This window comes from Emydura macquarii, unplaced genomic scaffold (assembly GCF_026122565.2).
Source record: "Emydura macquarii macquarii isolate MOO-44397 ecotype Brisbane River unplaced genomic scaffold, CSIRO-AGI_Emac_v2 contig_2768, whole genome shotgun sequence".
NCBI classification, from domain to species: domain Eukaryota; kingdom Metazoa; phylum Chordata; order Testudines; family Chelidae; genus Emydura; species Emydura macquarii.
This window is the reverse complement of record NW_027132905.1, coordinates 35,336,675-35,353,929: the sequence shown is the minus strand read 5'-3', so window position 1 is coordinate 35,353,929 and position 17,255 is coordinate 35,336,675. Positions and strand designations below refer to the sequence as shown.

Here is a 17,255-nt window from a genome sequence, read left to right as displayed (position 1 = left end):
GAGCTATTCTCTTGTCTTGTTGATATTGTTGCCTGATTCTTGGGTGTTTGATAATTTGAATGGGGTTATAGGCTCACCAGTTGATGTGTTCAGAAAATAATGAGGTTCTTGTCCTGGAATCAGGCCACAGAAGGGTTTTACAAGGACCCCGGAATGCAGGACAGGAATTCTCACACTGATGACTGAATATGTATAATTTTACAGCCTTTTATTGAGATAACGGAATGATAGACAAATGACTAATCAAATGAAATGAACAATCAAATGGATAATGATTAGAATTACAGTCTTGTTCTAAGAGAGAGAGAGAGTGTGTACGCTTTGGCTTAATATACTCACACCTTTCTCTGATGACGTGGTTGAGAGGAATGTCCGGTTCCTCACCTCTTGAGTGGAGAGCTGGCAGTGCTAGAGAGCTAAGAGCTATAAGGCTAAGGAAGACTAAACCTACAAATAATATTGAGTATCCTAAGAACAAAAGATCCGAACAAACACCAAAGAAGCTCACAAGGAGAAGTAGCTGGTGATTACACACTAGTAACATGGTTTCCCCTTTTTATACCGTGAACGATATGGGTCCTCCCTCTAAGTCCAAACTTGGCTTCTTCACCCCCAGATTATTAGGGTACACTCATTCTATAGGCTGGTGGGTTTGTGCATATTATTGATTTATATCTTTCTTTCCAGATGGTTCGGTCATCTTCCCCTTTGTTATTTCTGGCTATTTTTGTGGGTTTTGCGGTGTACTTGAGTTTATTTGGGGCATAAATTGGGCAGCCCTCTACCTGTTTTGATACCTCCTGACTTATCTAGGGTAAAGGTTATGACTATATATGCATCTTACCCTTAACACATCATTACTTATTTGGGCCAAAGGTTCCGAACATATGTATGCTAACTGCCTTAGCTTTCATACAGGATGTGGCCTGTAAGGTACCTTGCATTACAGCTATAATACTTTAATATGAATCTATGACTCCCTTCTAATAAAACAACACTTAAATCTATAAGGAAAGGTATATATGTGCAAGCAAGTAGGCAAGTCACATAGGCTACAATATGCTGATGTAGAACTCCTGAAATGAAGTGCACCAGCATTGAAGTGCTGGTAACGGAAGTGCACTGGTCTATATTATTACAGCAAAGTATCTCAACTGTCTTTAAAAATCGTATGCAGCTTCTGGTATACCAGCTTGTATATCTCTTCGCCATAAAGTTGCCACAATCAAGACAATTGTTTTGCTGGTAGATGGATTTTTCAAATGTAAAAGCATTTTCATTTTGTGAGAATTATGTAGCTAAGATATCTGGGGACACCAATCTCTTAAAGATCATGCTAAAAAAAAGTCTGCTCCAAGTTCCAAAAACTGTGGGCCTACTTGCCAGATTCACTCTTCATTTATGCTGTTTTAACTGCATTGAGCTCAATTGACTTCTGATCTATACAGGTGTAAGTCAGCTCAGAATCTGGCCCAATGCAGCTAGTCTATTCACATATCCCTGTAGAAATAAGTTTCTTTCCTTTGATGTGAATATGAAAAATGTACCCAGCTCAGTATACAATAGTGGAATAACATTATTGATCTAGTTGGTCATAATTCTCATTATCATCAGTCCCTGAAAAGGTCTTTGCTCAAGTTCTGTTTGGTAGGATGCAGCCTCTTTAACAGACTCCATTGTCCACCGCAATCAAGTTTCACTGTTGGATGGTCAACCCTCCAAGCTTCTGGCTGAACTGCACCGAGAATTTAACCATCCACTTCATGTGTCATATAAAGTAATCAAGGCAGTTTTTGATTCAGTTAACAGGTCAGCAGCTTGGCTCACATTAAAAGGTGATGGTGTTCCTGCTGTTCTGCTAAATTTGATGCACAGTCGTCACACTGGTACTGGTGTGAGGGCACATGTTGGTTCACAGCTTTTGCTGTGTTTCTGCACAACCTCAGGTGTGGAGTAGGGCTGCATTCTCACTCTGGTGCTATTCTGTCAAGCTATCAATTGGATATTAGGACTTGCCACTTCATATGTTGGAATCAAGGTTGGTCAAGAAGTGTTTACCAACTAAGCCTATGCCAACAATGCTGCCTTGGTTATGGAAAAGTCAGAGAATTTCAGCTCTGCCCTCCAAGACACCAGCTGCATTATAGGATTGATTGTCTCATAGTTGAAGAGCGAGGTCCACAACCTCGGAGCTGGGCCATCAGAAGCCCTGTGCAGGTGGGGTTCATGTACCATGGAGAGTATTGATCAGTTCATCTACCTAGACTGCAAGCAGACTTCAAACAGTCGCAGTAAACTGACATTCTTCCACAAATAAGCCTTACCACTGCCTGCATGAAATCCATGTCTTACTCATAGACACAAAAATGTCTTTGCACTGAGACAAAGTTCAGCGTCTGTCAAACGTGTGCTAGTTGTACTGCAATACAAGTCAGAAACCTGGACCCTCTTATAGGCAGACTTGGAGTGGCTAGAGGCATTCCAAACGTGCTGTCAGTGCCAAATCCTGAGTGTAAAGTGGTTTGATTTTGTGTGAAATGTCACAATCTCACAAAGAGCTGGCCTTCCTTCAATCGCTCATTTTATTAAAAAGTGGCGTTGCACACTCTTTGGCCATGTCACCGGAATGGACAAAAACACCCCAGCACACTGTGTTCTCCAACTTTCCATCGACATGTGAAGAGGTGCATGCCCTGACTACCTGGTTTTACCTGTGGGGGTCACCCCAGAGATTTGTGGCTTCACTGGATAGAGCCAGATCTGGGAACTGAACTATACCATGCCTGGTGAGACACTATCAACCATGATCAATCACGCTGGCTGGCACAACAGTTTGGTTGATTATGTGTGTTTAATGATGGTATTGCTCAGAATCAATAAACAATACTACAACTCATTTTCTCCTATTAAAAAAAACAAATGATTTGGTATAGCTTTCATACAGAAAGAATTTTTTTCCTTATACCGGATTGTTAAATTCTCATTTTCCTCTTTTAATATTTGCAGGGGTGCTGGTATGCATTTAATACAAGGTTTTCGCCATTTCCATAGAACACTTTCGATATTGATTTGACCAGCTTAGTGTTTTAAGAGTTTTATGTAAAGTCTAATTAATCTCTTTGAAGACCTTCCACAACTTTTGGAGAGCGTTTCATTACCATGCAAACAGAAATAGCCCCCCTTTCAGGAAGTCTATTAGACATACACCAGTTTCAAAGCATAATTATGCAATATTGAGTATAAAAATCATCAATATTTATACACCAGATAACAGTTCATATCAGGAAAGGTAGGCATTGTCAGATACAATTCTATTTATTTAAACAGACTTATTCTTGAGTGTTCTTTGTGAGGCCTTTCTTGTATTTACCACCGACTTCTTGGGTCTCTCTTAGTATTAACTGGGAAAGGAGCTCTTTTGTGTGATTGGCTTGATGTCTGAGGAGTCTGTCTTTTTGCCACATTCTCTGATAAAGAGCTGTAAATTGACAAGCATAGTAAGTTAAAAAGAGAAGAAAAGTATATGTTGTTTCCTGTTTCCCCTAACTTCTGTCTACATATACATGAAATATAATAATCGTCATAGTTAATATTTAGTCTGGTTAGTTTTTTGTACTTTGCATTTATTTTATTGTGCTGTGCTGAGATGCCTGATCATAGGCACCTTTAAATTTTATTAAATAAAATGAATGTTATCGTCATTAGGGAAAGTGTATTTCCGAACCCTGACATAATTAGGACTGATATCAGCATCAGTACTTCTGAGCAAAGGTGTGATGTGTTTTCATTCCTTGTGTGCCAAATTTGTCTTAGCTCGTCCTTTCTCCTCTTCGCACCCAGTTTCATCTCTAGGTGTAATCTTCTACTTTTCTTCAGATTCTCTCTTTGATTCTTTAGCACAGAAATACTGGGGATTTCGAAGCGTTTAGTTCTTGAAAGTCAGATTTCTTTATTCCTTTCTGCTGTGATTTGGCAAGAAATGAGCTAACAAGCAGAGCAGTTGCTTAAAGGGGTGGTATAGGACTGTTCCATTTATCCTGGAGGGGGACAGAGAACTGCAAGCAGAAATGGTCGGTAGTGTATTATTCCAAAGCAAAATACCCAATTAGCGGGCGACTCTCAGCGCATGACAAACAAGAGGAAAGTCCCGTGTCTAGCCCATATTAAGCCGCCGAGCCTGCAGAACCGGTGTCATCAACGTGCGGCCTGCGGCTGATAAAAGGCCCCTGCAGGAAGGCCGGGAAGTAGTTACCTTTCGCCTGTCTGCTCCTAGGTGAGGAGCGGGCGGGTTGTGGGCTCGGAGGTGGCGCTTATCACGTAGTTTTTACTTTGTTTTCTCCGCCCATTTCAGCAGCAAGATTGCCCCGTTTGACCGAGTTAGCGACTCTCCTGCAAGCGGAGCCGCTGCAGTCCCCGTGTCTTGCACGGCGTGGGCTGAGTGCAGCGAGTGGGGCAGGCAGACAATGGGCTGCTAGGACACCAGGGTGTGAGGAGATAACCGGGGACGTTGAAACGAGACTTCTGGAGTCTGACATAACAGGGATGTGGCGGGGGCTCCGACTCTGAGTGTGGTCAGACTGGTTAAAGAATCCCTTCTTTGTCTACCTGTGTCCATGTAAGTGTTGGTATGTCTGTAGTCTTATCCGCATGCTTGTGTAGCCACAAACCTTTTTAATTTCTGTTCCTGTTGGCACCGTGGTCTTGCTCACTCTGCAGTACAATGGTGTGCTATTCTCCCTATTTTTTTTTGCTAATGAAATCTGCAAAATAATCCAGTGCATTCCAAATGTCACATCCCCTCCATTAAAAAATAGCTGTTGGAGCATGGATATTCAGTCTAGCTCGGTTGAGTTCATAAACTACTAAAATGCATTTATTTTCTGGCTCACATAATATTATCTGCATTTGTTCAGTGCCCTAAATTATATCATCCTGTCCCCAGCTTTCCAGAGGCTGTCTTTCCTAGTAGCATTTGTCAGCAGTCATTGGTCCCAGAAATGTGCCTTTATCCATATAGGGAGGATGATCTTAATTTACTGGCTGCCATTGGAATGGCAGGAAGTGCCTGCATGGACTTTGGCACCATGAGACTACAGGCAGAGTTATATAAGAGGAGATTTATTTACCATGCATGGTCATCCTGCTAAATGAAGGACTTGTTCTGAGTAACTTGACCCTGCAGTCTCCATGAATAATTATTATTTTTATTTTGGTAGCACCCACAATGTGTTAGGCACAGTACACAAATGCCTACAGAGAAAGACAGAGAGCCTACTCCAAAGAATGTACCCTCTGAAGATAAGAAAGTTATAAAGGGCAGAGGAGAGGAATACAAACAATTTGTACAGCTTTTATATTTGTTGTTAAGTAGTGTGTATATACTACTTCAAGCTATTTGTTATTAGTTTTGCAGATTTGTGGATCTTTTAATGAAAAGTGTAGTCACACACTGCCCAGAAACTCTTGCTATGACTACGTGAGTCTGCTTATTTGGTACTTAATTGGCAGAAAATAAAACTCCATAACAAATTAGGAGTTACTGTACTGTTTTAGACCAGAGGTTCATTTAGTTCATGATCATGTCTCTGACAGTGGTTTAGATACCACTTACTTCAGAGGAAGGTGCAATTTCCTAAATCTGCCTATAGGGGAAGCTTTTTCTTAATCCCATGGATTGGTGGTTGGTTTATGGCCTGAGGCAGGAACGTTTATATCCGTCTTATTTTGTCAGTATCAAAATAAACTAATCTTTTTTTAAAAAAAAACAAACAAACAAACAAAAAAAAAAACCTACTAAACCGTTGGCCTCAGTGGTATCTTGTGATAGTGAAGTATGCAATGTGTATTTTAAAAAGTATTTCTATAGGATCCTGTGCAAAGATGATGATAGTTAAATCAATGGCAGAGTAGATGAAGACAGGGCCCCCACATGAGGAGGGAGGGAAAGGGTACACTTTACCGGAGCCTGGAGGCCCTGTGGGGTCAGGCCCAGGCTGCAACCCCCATTACGATGAAGAAAAAATTGAGGCTAAATTGTAGATCATGCCTGAGGATATTTTATAGAAATTTATTTCCCTGGATCGATGTATCTATTGTCCAGATCTTATAAGATTTGCTGGAGCCGATCAGAAGCAGCGTTAGTGCAGTCTCAAGCAACATTCTGAACAGAAAGTTGCTAGGCCTGCGTGCCCAGCCCAGGCCCATCTCTAGAGTAGACAGTGTGTGCTTGTGCGGTTAAAGTAGAATTTGTAGTTTCAGACCGAGAGATTTGTGCTCCTCTCTATCACATGGTCTATCGTATCAAGAACTACCAGTCCCAGAGTTCCTTGTGCATAGGCAGGAGGGAGGCACAGCTGGTGGGAGGGGTAAAGCACCATAAGACAGGGGGAGCCAGTGCTGCTGCTGCTTCTGGTAGGATTTGCAGGCCCAAAATATATGTGAGTGTCTGTTCACTCAGTCACGCCCCCCTCCCCCGCCTCTTCTGCCCCTCCCCCCTCTCCCCCCATGCTGCCATGTCTAGTGGTGGTTATAAATACAAATCAGGCAGCCAGAAATGTAAGAAGGTAAAAGAAAGGGAACTAAAAGAAGCTAAAGGACAACAATCTGTCCTCCAGTTTTTCAAATCAAAGGCCTTTCTGCAGTAAGGCAATATACTAACTAGGGAAGCAGATGAACAAAATCAAGATGAAAATGATTTCAATATAGAGACTGTGTCTGTGACACTGACAATTGATGATAAAGAAAAGCAGCCAGAACGTGCTTCATGTCACTCCACTCTAGTGCTTGAAGATAGTCCCGTAGTATCACCATTAGCACCACCACATTCAGAAGGTTTACAAGAAGCAGGAGAAAGTAGTGCTACACTGTCTGATTCTTGTCTTTTCAAAGATCCAGGCTTGTGGCCTGAAAAGCCACAAAGCTTGTGGCCTGAAAAAGATGGTGAAGGCACCTAGCTATCCTGTCTATTGAGTGTGAACTTGCAAGACCACATTGACTTTGGGAGACTAATTCATGATTTTGCAATGAAAAAGGTCAGAAAAATAAAGCTTTAAAGTTAATTGGCCTAATTATAAAATGTTTGCAGTCACATTGGTCCATTAGAATAAAAAAATCAAGATATTGACAGGATATAATACCTTTATAATGACCAAAAAGTTACAAAATAGCAAACTTGTAGGACTCTCAGGCTGGATATTATGTTAAACAAAAATAGCAAAAGGGGGGGGGGGACATTTTTCAGAAATGTAGAATATGTAACAGTAATTTCAGAATTCAAACTTTTTTCATGGCTCATGAGATTGTATGTATGGGATGAGGGATTGTGGTATGTGTGTGGGAGGGGGCCCGTGTTACAAGTTTGTACTGGGCCTGAAAAAATTATGCTTGGGCCCTGGATGAAGATGCAGTTCTTTGGCCACATCTTTTGTGAATGTGCACAGAAAATGGCTTTTTACTCACAAATCGCTGCTACGATTGAAGAGACAGAGCAAAGCAGAAAACTATAAAATTAAGTTTAACATTTCCTATTGCCCCTGACCTCCAAATCTGTGTAGGTGACTGTGTAACCTTTTTTAAAATAAAGAATGCCCAGACTGTATGTGTATTTCTCGGTGGAAATCCCCTCTTACTGGAAAAAAACTCCCCGCTAAACAGAGTGGGTGAGTTGTGAAATGCTTCTATTCACAGTGGTCATCCATGTTACTATCTTAGAAGTGACTTTTGGGTCATCAGAAAGTTGTGCTTAATAAAAAATTTGTTACATAAATATGAGTTTAATCTGAAGTTTGTGTCATAGCACAAGATTAGTTCCACTTAATATTCTTCATTTTGATTCTCTTGAAAACCTGGCCATCCATTTAGGCTTAAATATGGATCTAGGAGCCTAATTTGTTTTGAAAATTTTAGCCTACTCTTTGCCCTACTCTGTTCAGGGCAGTTTCCCACTCTCCTCCCCACAGAGAGTGGGGAATGCCAGAGAAGATATTAATCACCCATGTGAAGACACTGGTAGAATTATTACAAATCACAGGAAACTCCTGCAGTATGCTGTCCAAAAACTAAGTACCAAATCTGGGTTTAAAATCCAGTTCAACACTTCTAATAAGAGTTGTAAACATGACCTCAGATGGGAGTTGTCAATCTCTCTTCCCATCTCTGTGGGTGTGCACTCTGAAAGCAAATCTGATGCTCACTTAAATATCAACACTGGCAAATGTATATCATGTAACATCCTTGTTTAGACCAGACTTCTCTTTCCAACTCTGGACTGAAGGCCTTGGGCAAGTTGTTTAACCCTTCTGTGCCTTAGTTTCTGTCGGTTGCTTAATTCACAGAATTGTTGTGAATCTTCATTAAAATTTATAAACTGTTTTGAGGGCCTTTTGATTAAAGACTGTACCGAAGTGCAAAACTGCATTATTCTGTGGTTCATGTTGCCCAACAGCAAAATGAACATCATTTAAATAAGGCACAAGAACTGCATCTCTAAGAAGAGACTTTTGTTTTAAGTAATCTGTTAGAAACCAAATGAAATATCTAGGTCCTTCATTAACTTCTTATAATGCAGTATGGTAGAAACAATGACTTCTTACAAAACTTAACACCACATGAAGTCTAAGGGATTCACTATCTAACAGTCTCTTTGTTCTTCCAGCAGACTATTTCCTCCGTGGACACTGGAAGCTTCAGTGTAACGGTGGGACCCAGTGAAAATCAGAATTATACCTTAAAGCTGTTAAAACATGGCCTCAAAAAGAGCCTTAGTGATTCTGGCTAAAGGAGCAGAGGAGATGGAAACAGTTATCCCCACTGATGTTATGAGAAGGGCTGGAGTAAGTATGCAAATCACTAGAACTTTTTATGACCATTCATTGAAACCAAAAGTATTCTCCCCTTGAATCAATCCTCAGTGATGGGGAGATTCAATGACCTCCTGGATGAAAATGCAACAAGGTCCTTTTATTTGGGGTGTGAAAGACAAATGCTCAGTCAGCCACAAGTATTCATTGCTGCAGAATCTGAATTCATAGATTCAGTAGACCATAGAACATACCTTTTTAGAAAAAAAGCCAGTCTTGATTTAAAAATTGTTAGTGATGGAGATTCCACCATAACCCAATGGTTAATTACTCTCATTGATGTAAATTTATGCCTTATTTATTATTTGAATTTGTCTAGCTTCAATTTCCAGCCATTGGATTGTGTTATACCTTTCTCTGCTAGATTGGAAAGCCCATTATCAAATATCCTTTCCCAAGTAGGATAGACTGCAATCAAGTCGCACCTTAACATTCTCTTTAACATAAATAGATTGAGCTACTTGAATCTATCACTATAAGGCATGTTTTTTCTAATCCTTTAATTGTTCTTGCGGCTCTACTCTGAACCCTCTCCAATTTATCAGTGCCCTTCCTGAATTGTGGGTACCAGAACTGGATACAGTATTCCAGCAGTGGTCACACCAGTGCCCAATACAGAGGTAAAATAACCTCTCTCTTCCTACTTGGGATTCTCCTGTTTATGCACCCAAGGAGTGCATTAGCCTTTTTGGATACAACATTGCACTGGGAGGGATTATCCAGCACAAGCCCCAAATCTGTTCGAGTCACTGCTTCCCAGGGTGGAGTGCCCCATTGCGTAAGTGTGGCTGACGTTCTTTGTTCCTAGATGTACCTTTTCATTTGGCTGTATCAAAACTTATGTATTCCAAACAGTGTAAACACATTTACACTCTGACCTAGCAATGAGTAGGGCAGGTATTTAGGTGTCGATTATCCTGTTAAAACATGTGCAAACTCCTGTGTTAATGGAGAGAATTTTCTTTCTTCCTTTGGGAAGACTAGACCCCTCTCTCAAATCTCTCCTTGGAGCTCTGTTTTCAGATGGCAGTCTGCCAATTAGCACCCCTAGGGTGCTCCCTATTTATCACTTGTGCATCTACAAGTATAAACAATAATCCTATCTTGATCAGGTGCAAGAGCGATAAATAACATTACAAAATAAAACCTACAAAGTGAGAAGTTAAATGACCAGAACCCCAAATCCCTGTACATGAAACAAGTAAAATAAAATGCTACCCCTCCTCCTCTTTTTTGTCCTATTTGTTCGCTCCCTTGTGCAGGTGGTCCTTGGGGCACAGGTCTTTACTTATTTTATTGCTGTAGAGTGCTGTGCCCATCTATGGAATTGTGACCAAGAAGCTGAGAGTAAAGAGTCTGGAGCTGAATAAACAACTTCAGGGAGTGTCCTGTGAACAAGGACTAAAAAGATAATGGATGCTTTAGCAGGCCTACTTTAATCTGACACTACTTTAAATTAGAAACCTGTGGAATGCTGGATTATGTGATACATCTGTTAGAACTTCCAGACTCAAATAACTAATGTTACTGCAGGTACTTCTCATTTAATTTTACTTTTGAGGTGGGTAACCTTTGGTTTTAGTCTGATTCTTTACAGCTTCCACTATTGCTTTGTTTTAAATAATCTTTTAAACAAAATATACCTCTGCATACTACTTCAGAATTGTCATTTGCATTCCCAGAAGCAGTGTATTTTCCTGTTGTAATGGTATCTATTTTTCTGTCAGATCAAGGTGACTATTGCAGGCTTAACAGGAAAAGATCCAGTACAGTGTAGCCGAGATGTCTTCATTTGTCCTGATGCCAGTTTAGAAGATGCCAGAAAAGAGGTTTGTCGTACTGATTTAGCATAATGGTTTACAGGACCTTCCTACTGGATCACAGTGGACTTGGAACAATATTAGTAATGTCTAGTTTATTGATGTGATTGCAGCAGCATTGCACAAACCCAAAGACCCATAATTTAATTCTTTATCTTTTAGTGTTGTCCTGCAAGTGTCTTAATTTTGCACAATTTTTAACACTCTGTCCAGGTATTTGATTTTGTAAAATGTTTAACTCAGAGCTTTAGTGTACATGTTACCCAGACTCTCTGACAAAATAGCATAATTTGGAACAAAAGAAAGTTTTCTGCTCAGGAAGGAAATGCAGCACTGCTTAGGGAGCTTTGCAGTATAGCACTTGTCAGCACAATGCAGAGCTGCCAATCACACTCTGGAGCACTAAACTCACCAGTCCACAGAGACTTACTGTGTAGGCACAGTTGTCCTCAAAACAAGTTTCTCCAGCAGTTCTTGGCCTGGTGTACGGAAAAAGAAACCTTTTTTTAGTAGCTCCATTAAGTTAAATATTTTGGTCTTTAAATCTTCAGATTTACTCTTTACTCAAGAGCCTTAAGACTCTTAAGTGTATTTGCATCCTCCTAGTCTATGTAATTCTGCTAATTAAGCCTTGTTTGTTTTGTTTTGTTTTGTTTTGTTTAGGGGCCTTATGATGTGGTGGTGCTGCCAGGTGGTAACCTAGGAGCTCAAAACTTGTCAGAGGTAAAATCTTAAAACTTGAAGATAATTCAAAGGCCTGCCCAGATGTCTTTTTAAGTGTTGCTTATAGTCTCCTGCTACTGCAGCAAATTCAATCCAACCTTAACAAAAAAACCCCCCCAAAAACCTACATTTTTTTAAAAACAAAACGCAGTAAGCTGTGCAGCTACAGTCTCAGTCTAGCTATCCAGTGTAAAAATAGAGAAGTACTTGATTGTGTAAACTTGTCTCTGTTCTTGATAGTATGGAGCTGCAACATGTTCTAAATGATTATTGAACAGGATATAAAGTATTTTGATGCCATAAGAAACTAGGAATTGCCATACGGGATGTGACTTAAGGTTCATCTAACCCAATATCCTTTTTAGCCGTGGCCTGTAGCAGCCGTTTCAGTGGAAGGTATAAAAACCCCTCATTAAGCAGATGTGGAATAATTTACCCCCACAAATTGGTCTCATCTTCGTCTCTCATAATTAGCGATTGGCTTAAGCCGTGAAGCATGAAGTTCAATATGACTTCCAAAATCTTATTTATGTTAACTCTGGATATTCTTAATAACGCTTAATATTCCTAATATCTAGTCCCTTTTTTGAATCACATTGAGTTCTTGGAGTCTGCTATTTCCAGTGGCAAAAGTTCAATTACGTTGTGTGAAAAAGAATTGGTTTTGAATTTTCTACCTTTTGATTGACTGTTGCCTGTTCTGTTTTAGTGTTATGTGACAGAGAGAAGTTCCTGATCTACTTTTTCCTCTATAATTCATTATTTTTTGTATTTATTAGACAATGCAGCATGACTTGTGTATGTTAAATAATTACTTATTGTAACCTTGTTTGTTTGTGCAGTCTTCTGCTGTGAAAGACATTTTGGTGGACCAGGAGAACCGAAAAGGCCTGATTGCTGCTATTTGTGCAGGTGCAGTAATGAAATATCTTGCATTGTAACCTACCTGGCTGCTTTAAAGGGCTGTCTGGGCAGCTGCCTCCGTTAACAAACTCTTTCAGGTACTGTTGTGTCCCAATAGCTCAGTTGCAAGAGTAAAATACAATATGCATAATATATAAAATATGCAAATGGCGGGGGAGCTTGAACCTGACATGAGAGGCTCTGTAAAACAGGGTGAAGCTTAAATTGCAAGTTGTCAACACTCCTGATGCCTACTCTATTCTTGTCAAAGTTACAGATGTGGGGTTAGCTGCTGTAAAATACAAAGTGAAGTGCAACATGCTAGAGTGTGTACTGGCAGCACATATGCCTTGGCAGACAGACTATTAGCATGAGCACATATTTTACAGAACAATCAATATACATTTCACAGACACAAAATAACATGGTCCTCTGCTGCCCTTTAGTTTCAGAAGACTACAGTTTCACCATTCCTCATCTGGATGGTAGTGGTAACTAGAAGTATTCTTATATGGGATGCCTTGCTGCCTAGACAGGCTGCATGATCAGGTATCCCATTCATTGCTTTACAAAGTGCTTTGAGGTGTATGAGTTACTAAAACCTATATAAGCAAGTGCCAACTCCCTTAGCTGGACTCTAGCTGAAGTGGTGGTAGGAAGAAAACTTTGATCAGTGATTTCCTTGTGCCTCTTTACATGTATAAAATGTATTTATGGAATGCATCTTTCACTTTTGTTTCTGATACATCTTTGTTCTTTTGAGTACTGTGGAAGTATAGAATGTCATTTCATTTGCAATCACTAGATTTATCTGATGGTTTAGCTCATCCACCTGCGGAATTCTGAATTTCCTCACACTTGAGGGACAAAGCTTTCTATTCTCCTGGTTTTGCTACAAAACAATCAATAGGAGCTTTCAATAGTTAAGGAAAGGACACAATTCATAATAATGGAAGTTCACTTGAAAAGCATCACTGATTTAATTATAACTATATTTGCAAAGCAAATTGCCATCTGAATAACACAAAAGTTGTTTCTTTCCTGGAACTGACTAATGAATGATTCAAACTTGAATAAACAGAAACTGGTAAATTAGGCAAATCTTTTTTTTTCTGGAATTCCCATAATGGTTTTTTCCAGATCACTTGTTATCTAACTTTGTCATGTTCCTTCCTCAATTCCGTTCAAATGGGAAGTGTTATCTCCTCTGTATGCTATTGTTACAAATAAAAAAGTTACAGCTGCTAGCCCATGGTGTTGCTGAGATACCATAGGTTAATTCCAAATGTATGCTCTTCCTTGAGGACTTGGCACTCCGATGACTCACAATGTGAGGTTTTCCCCAGAATACTTGTAATTAATCCTTGTTAGTAACTTCCTATGAAATCTATCTTTTGCCTTGTTTGTACCTAATTAGTGTTCAGTTCATATTCTGCTCCTTTTCCCCAATTAAAGCAGATATCCTAACGGTAGGAATGACATATTGTTGCACATGAAAGTCAAATACAGTGATTACTTTATCTGCAAGACAATAGTTTTTATTCAAAGATTTGGAACTAACTAACTTCCTGTGCTTTGATGTATATTCTCCCCATGGCACATTTATTTTGTTTAAAGGAAATGTGGGACACCATGTACCTGTATCTCTCCATGGGGGTCTTTTTAACCTTACTATTCTATTTAAGTTTTATGGGAGTTCTTGGGGGCCTAGACTGTGTATATGCATCTATGCTGGGCCTCTCCTGGGCTTTGTGAAGCTCAGTCTTTGAATGGTTTATTTAAAAGTACTTGTCTATAATGGAGTTCACACTAGCGACTGGCTAACTTTGTGTTACTTGCAGGTCCCACTGCCCTGCTGGCACATGGGATAGGGTTTGGGAGGAAAGTTACAACACACCCTTTGGCCAAAGATAAAATGATGGCTGGAGGTAGGTATAAAAATGAAAGAGCAAATGAATGTGTTAAACTTAGCATTTATCTGACCTGAATACTGTGGAGGAAAGGGACCCACAGACCTGTATCTTTCAGTATTAACATATTGGCAAGAAAGAAAGCGGGGATAGAGGTAGGGGAAGAACCTCAACAAAACACTGCTAGGAGAGCGTTTTCTCTCATTCTACTTGAGTCCTGCCAGCTTTCTGAATTCTTACCTAAAAAAACCCAGCAATCAAACTGAAATGGCACCCTTCTTGCCTTCCAGAAACTCCAACTGTCAGAGTTATCTTTTTTTCATGTAGTAACATGCTGTGATTTGGGAAGGGCATGCTAGGCATGTTTTTCATTGCATTTTCTCACCACTAAATGGAAGGGATGGGGGAGACAGTAACAGAAAAGGGGAAATATGCAGGTTGGAAGGCTATCATCACTTCCCTCCCAGAGGGAGTTTGAAAGTCTCCTAATAGCAAGTTTATAAAAGCATTCTGTGCTTTCTAAAAGTACTGTGCTGAGCATTCAGAGGCGCAGTAAATCTTTCTCAAGGCTTAGTTATCAGGGTATATGTCGGTCTGAGTAAGTATAAACTTAGTGGACTTTGTTACACTGGGACAGTCTTTTTTGTTTTTGTTTTCATCACTAACGAGTGTTGCAAACCCAGATGTTACTATAGTGCTGCAAAGATATTACCTGGAGTCCCATCTGAGTACAATCAATTATAGTCCCTGTCAGTTTGAACCATTGTCCCTTCCTCCTACTAGAATGGGGTTCAAGTAAGGCCATAATCTTCCCTTTGATACTAGGTGTTGGCTTCTCCAACTTTAGGATTCACTTCCAAGGTAAGGCTTAGTGGCATGTTTTCATCTGGAGCCTGTTATGGCTACTAATTCCTAAACTCTTAGGAATAATGGCCTGTACTGGAAAGATGAGCTGCTTATGCCAACACTCAATATGGACTTTGCACTGGAGTTAGCGCTACTGCTGCCAAGCGCCACATACAAGATGTACAGCCCTCTCATTGCTGTGTCTTGCAGTGTCAAGCCATTCCCTTCACAGACAGCATGAAGTGGACATGTGTACCTTTGTGAGGGCTTGCAAATTTAAAAAACATGGATTGATTAACCAGCCGTAGAAATCACTTTAACATATTCTGTTGTGTGATAGGATGCATTTCCAAGACCTATTCTAAAAGTGTAGTGTAATGCATCAGAGCTTTCATGAGAGTGTGTTAGGTTTGAAAGAAATCGGCATACTGTCTTAACTAGCAGTACAAGTGTTGCCAGCTCTTGGGATGGGGGGGATATTTACTGTCAGTTTTTATTGTGGGTTTTTCTTAAAGCATTACTATAAGCATATGATTAGGAGAGAATCTCAGCTTTTAAAAAAAACAAACAAACAAAAAAAAACCCTAGGCCTCATGTTAGCAAAGAAAAGCTTTAAAGGTTTGAAAGTTAGAGAGAAGTCACAATGTTTTTTTTTTTTTTTTTTTTTAAAACATACAAACATGATTTTGGGGAACCTGACCTCATGGTTTTTGAACACTGTGGTTTAACAATACTGAGTTGTATGGCAGATCTGGAAGAATTTGCCAAATCGCTACTGGAGTTATGCATGAGTTACATCAACCTGACAACATTTTCTATGTTTTCTTTTCCTCCTAAGACCACTACAAATACTCTGAAAGCCGTGTGGAAAAGGATGGGAACTTTGTCACCAGCCGTGGTCCTGGCACCAGTTTTGAGTTTGGCCTGGCTATTGTTGAAATCCTGATGGGAAAGGAGGTGGCTGATCAGGTGAAGGCTCCTCTTATATTGAAAGATTAGTACAGAAATCTTGATGAAGGGAAAGAGGGAGAGGAACACAAACTGGGATGGAAAGTTTTTTGGTTTCCCTTAAGAATAACCAAAAAGCATGTGATGTTCTGCATAAAATCTAATTGTAAAATGAAATCCTTTAGCACAGAATTGATGTGACTAGTAGTCACGCTTATATTAGGAATTAGAATAATTCATGGACCAGTGTTTTGTTCTTAGAGAAACTTACTTAGAGGTATCTGGTAGCTAATGAAACTTCTGCACCAGAAAAATCTGTGCATGTAAACAATGTGGTGTTACCTCTTTAATAGTTTTTTGTTCATGTGAGTTTGAACTTGTTTGCTTGCTTAAATAAAAAGGAAAGAAATTCTGTTTTAAAAAGTGGATTGCTGCTTGTTTTGTTTCTTTCAGTTTCATTTGTGAAACTGTCAGAATAATTTTACTAATCAAACTGGTAAGAGATGTTGTGCAATCTTAATCTCCATAACAAACCTAGAAATGTGTACAAATTCTTGTAACCTCTTGGTAAATGCCAGATTAAAATGTTTATCCCCATGTTGGGGCACTTGAACAATAAAACACAATTTATGTTTTTATTTTTTTAACAATAAATTTGAATAAATAAGGAGATTATAGTTAAATCAAGCCTCATGCCTACTATAACTTTTTTACACATTAAAAAAAAGGACAGTAGGTGCCCACCAACACTCAGAAATATCTCACTTTCATCCCTGAGTTCTTTCAGACAGTGGCTTGTTTGGGATGCTGCTTGCATCTGTCTGAGAATTTTGTTTTCTTTATAAAAATAAAGTTATTGCAGACCAGTTTATCACAATGCTGCATTTATAGTGACAGCTGCTAAATTCATATTTATTAATAAAGGAATAAAAATAAGGGGAGTGGTTGGTTAATGCTTTGATATTGCACCACTGTTGCAGAGATTCAGTCCTGCTTATGTCAGAAACCTGTGCTTGCTACCATTCTAGTTCCAAGTGAACGTCTGCCTTATCCTGGATTGGCAGACTCCTCCTCACATGGTTTGGCAACAGCATGGGTAGGAAGAGGAATTTCTTTCTTTTACCCCTGTACCTCCACTGATTCCAGTGGCATTGCTTCTAATACACACTACTATAACTGAATGCAGAATAGGGCTGTAAATCCACAATGTATTGGCAAAGCTGTGTAGAAATGGTTGCCTACAAAAA

The 17,255-nt window shown here is 39.6% G+C and overlaps 1 protein-coding gene across 6 annotated transcripts; it reads left to right on the top strand.

Annotated features, from left to right (window-relative positions):
* Positions 1–4,123: 4,123 nt before the first annotated feature.
* PARK7 (Parkinsonism associated deglycase) lies at positions 4,124–16,695 on the top strand. 6 transcript variants are annotated; one of them, XM_067567033.1, is made up of 8 exons: positions 4,281–4,615; positions 6,889–7,031; positions 8,657–8,831; positions 10,586–10,687; positions 11,342–11,401; positions 12,244–12,313; positions 14,146–14,232; positions 15,899–16,695. In XM_067567033.1, exons 3-8 carry the CDS (start codon positions 8,742–8,744, stop codon positions 16,057–16,059), a joined length of 570 nt encoding a protein of 189 aa, XP_067423134.1. In that variant the 5' UTR covers positions 4,281–4,615; positions 6,889–7,031; positions 8,657–8,741; the 3' UTR covers positions 16,060–16,695. The 6 variants fall into 6 exon arrangements, with proteins under 6 accessions (XP_067423131.1, XP_067423130.1, XP_067423134.1 ...); XM_067567031.1 differs by having other exon boundaries at positions 8,654–8,831; XM_067567030.1 differs by lacking the exons at positions 4,281–4,615; positions 6,889–7,031 and adding an exon at positions 4,124–4,273.
* The last annotated feature ends 560 nt before the right edge of the window (positions 16,696–17,255 follow it).

Excerpts from the sequence above, each read along its gene's own strand:
- PARK7 (XM_067567030.1), top strand. The coding sequence starts at position 8,742 with ATGGCCTCAAAAAGAGCCTTAGTGATTCTGGCTAAAGGAGCAGAGGAG. Across the intron at positions 12,314-14,145 it reads GATTGCTGCTATTTGTGCAG|GTCCCACTGCCCTGCTGGCA; the intron begins GTGCAGTAATGA and ends TGTTACTTGCAG. Across the intron at positions 14,233-15,898 it reads AGATAAAATGATGGCTGGAG|ACCACTACAAATACTCTGAA; the intron begins GTAGGTATAAAA and ends TTTCCTCCTAAG.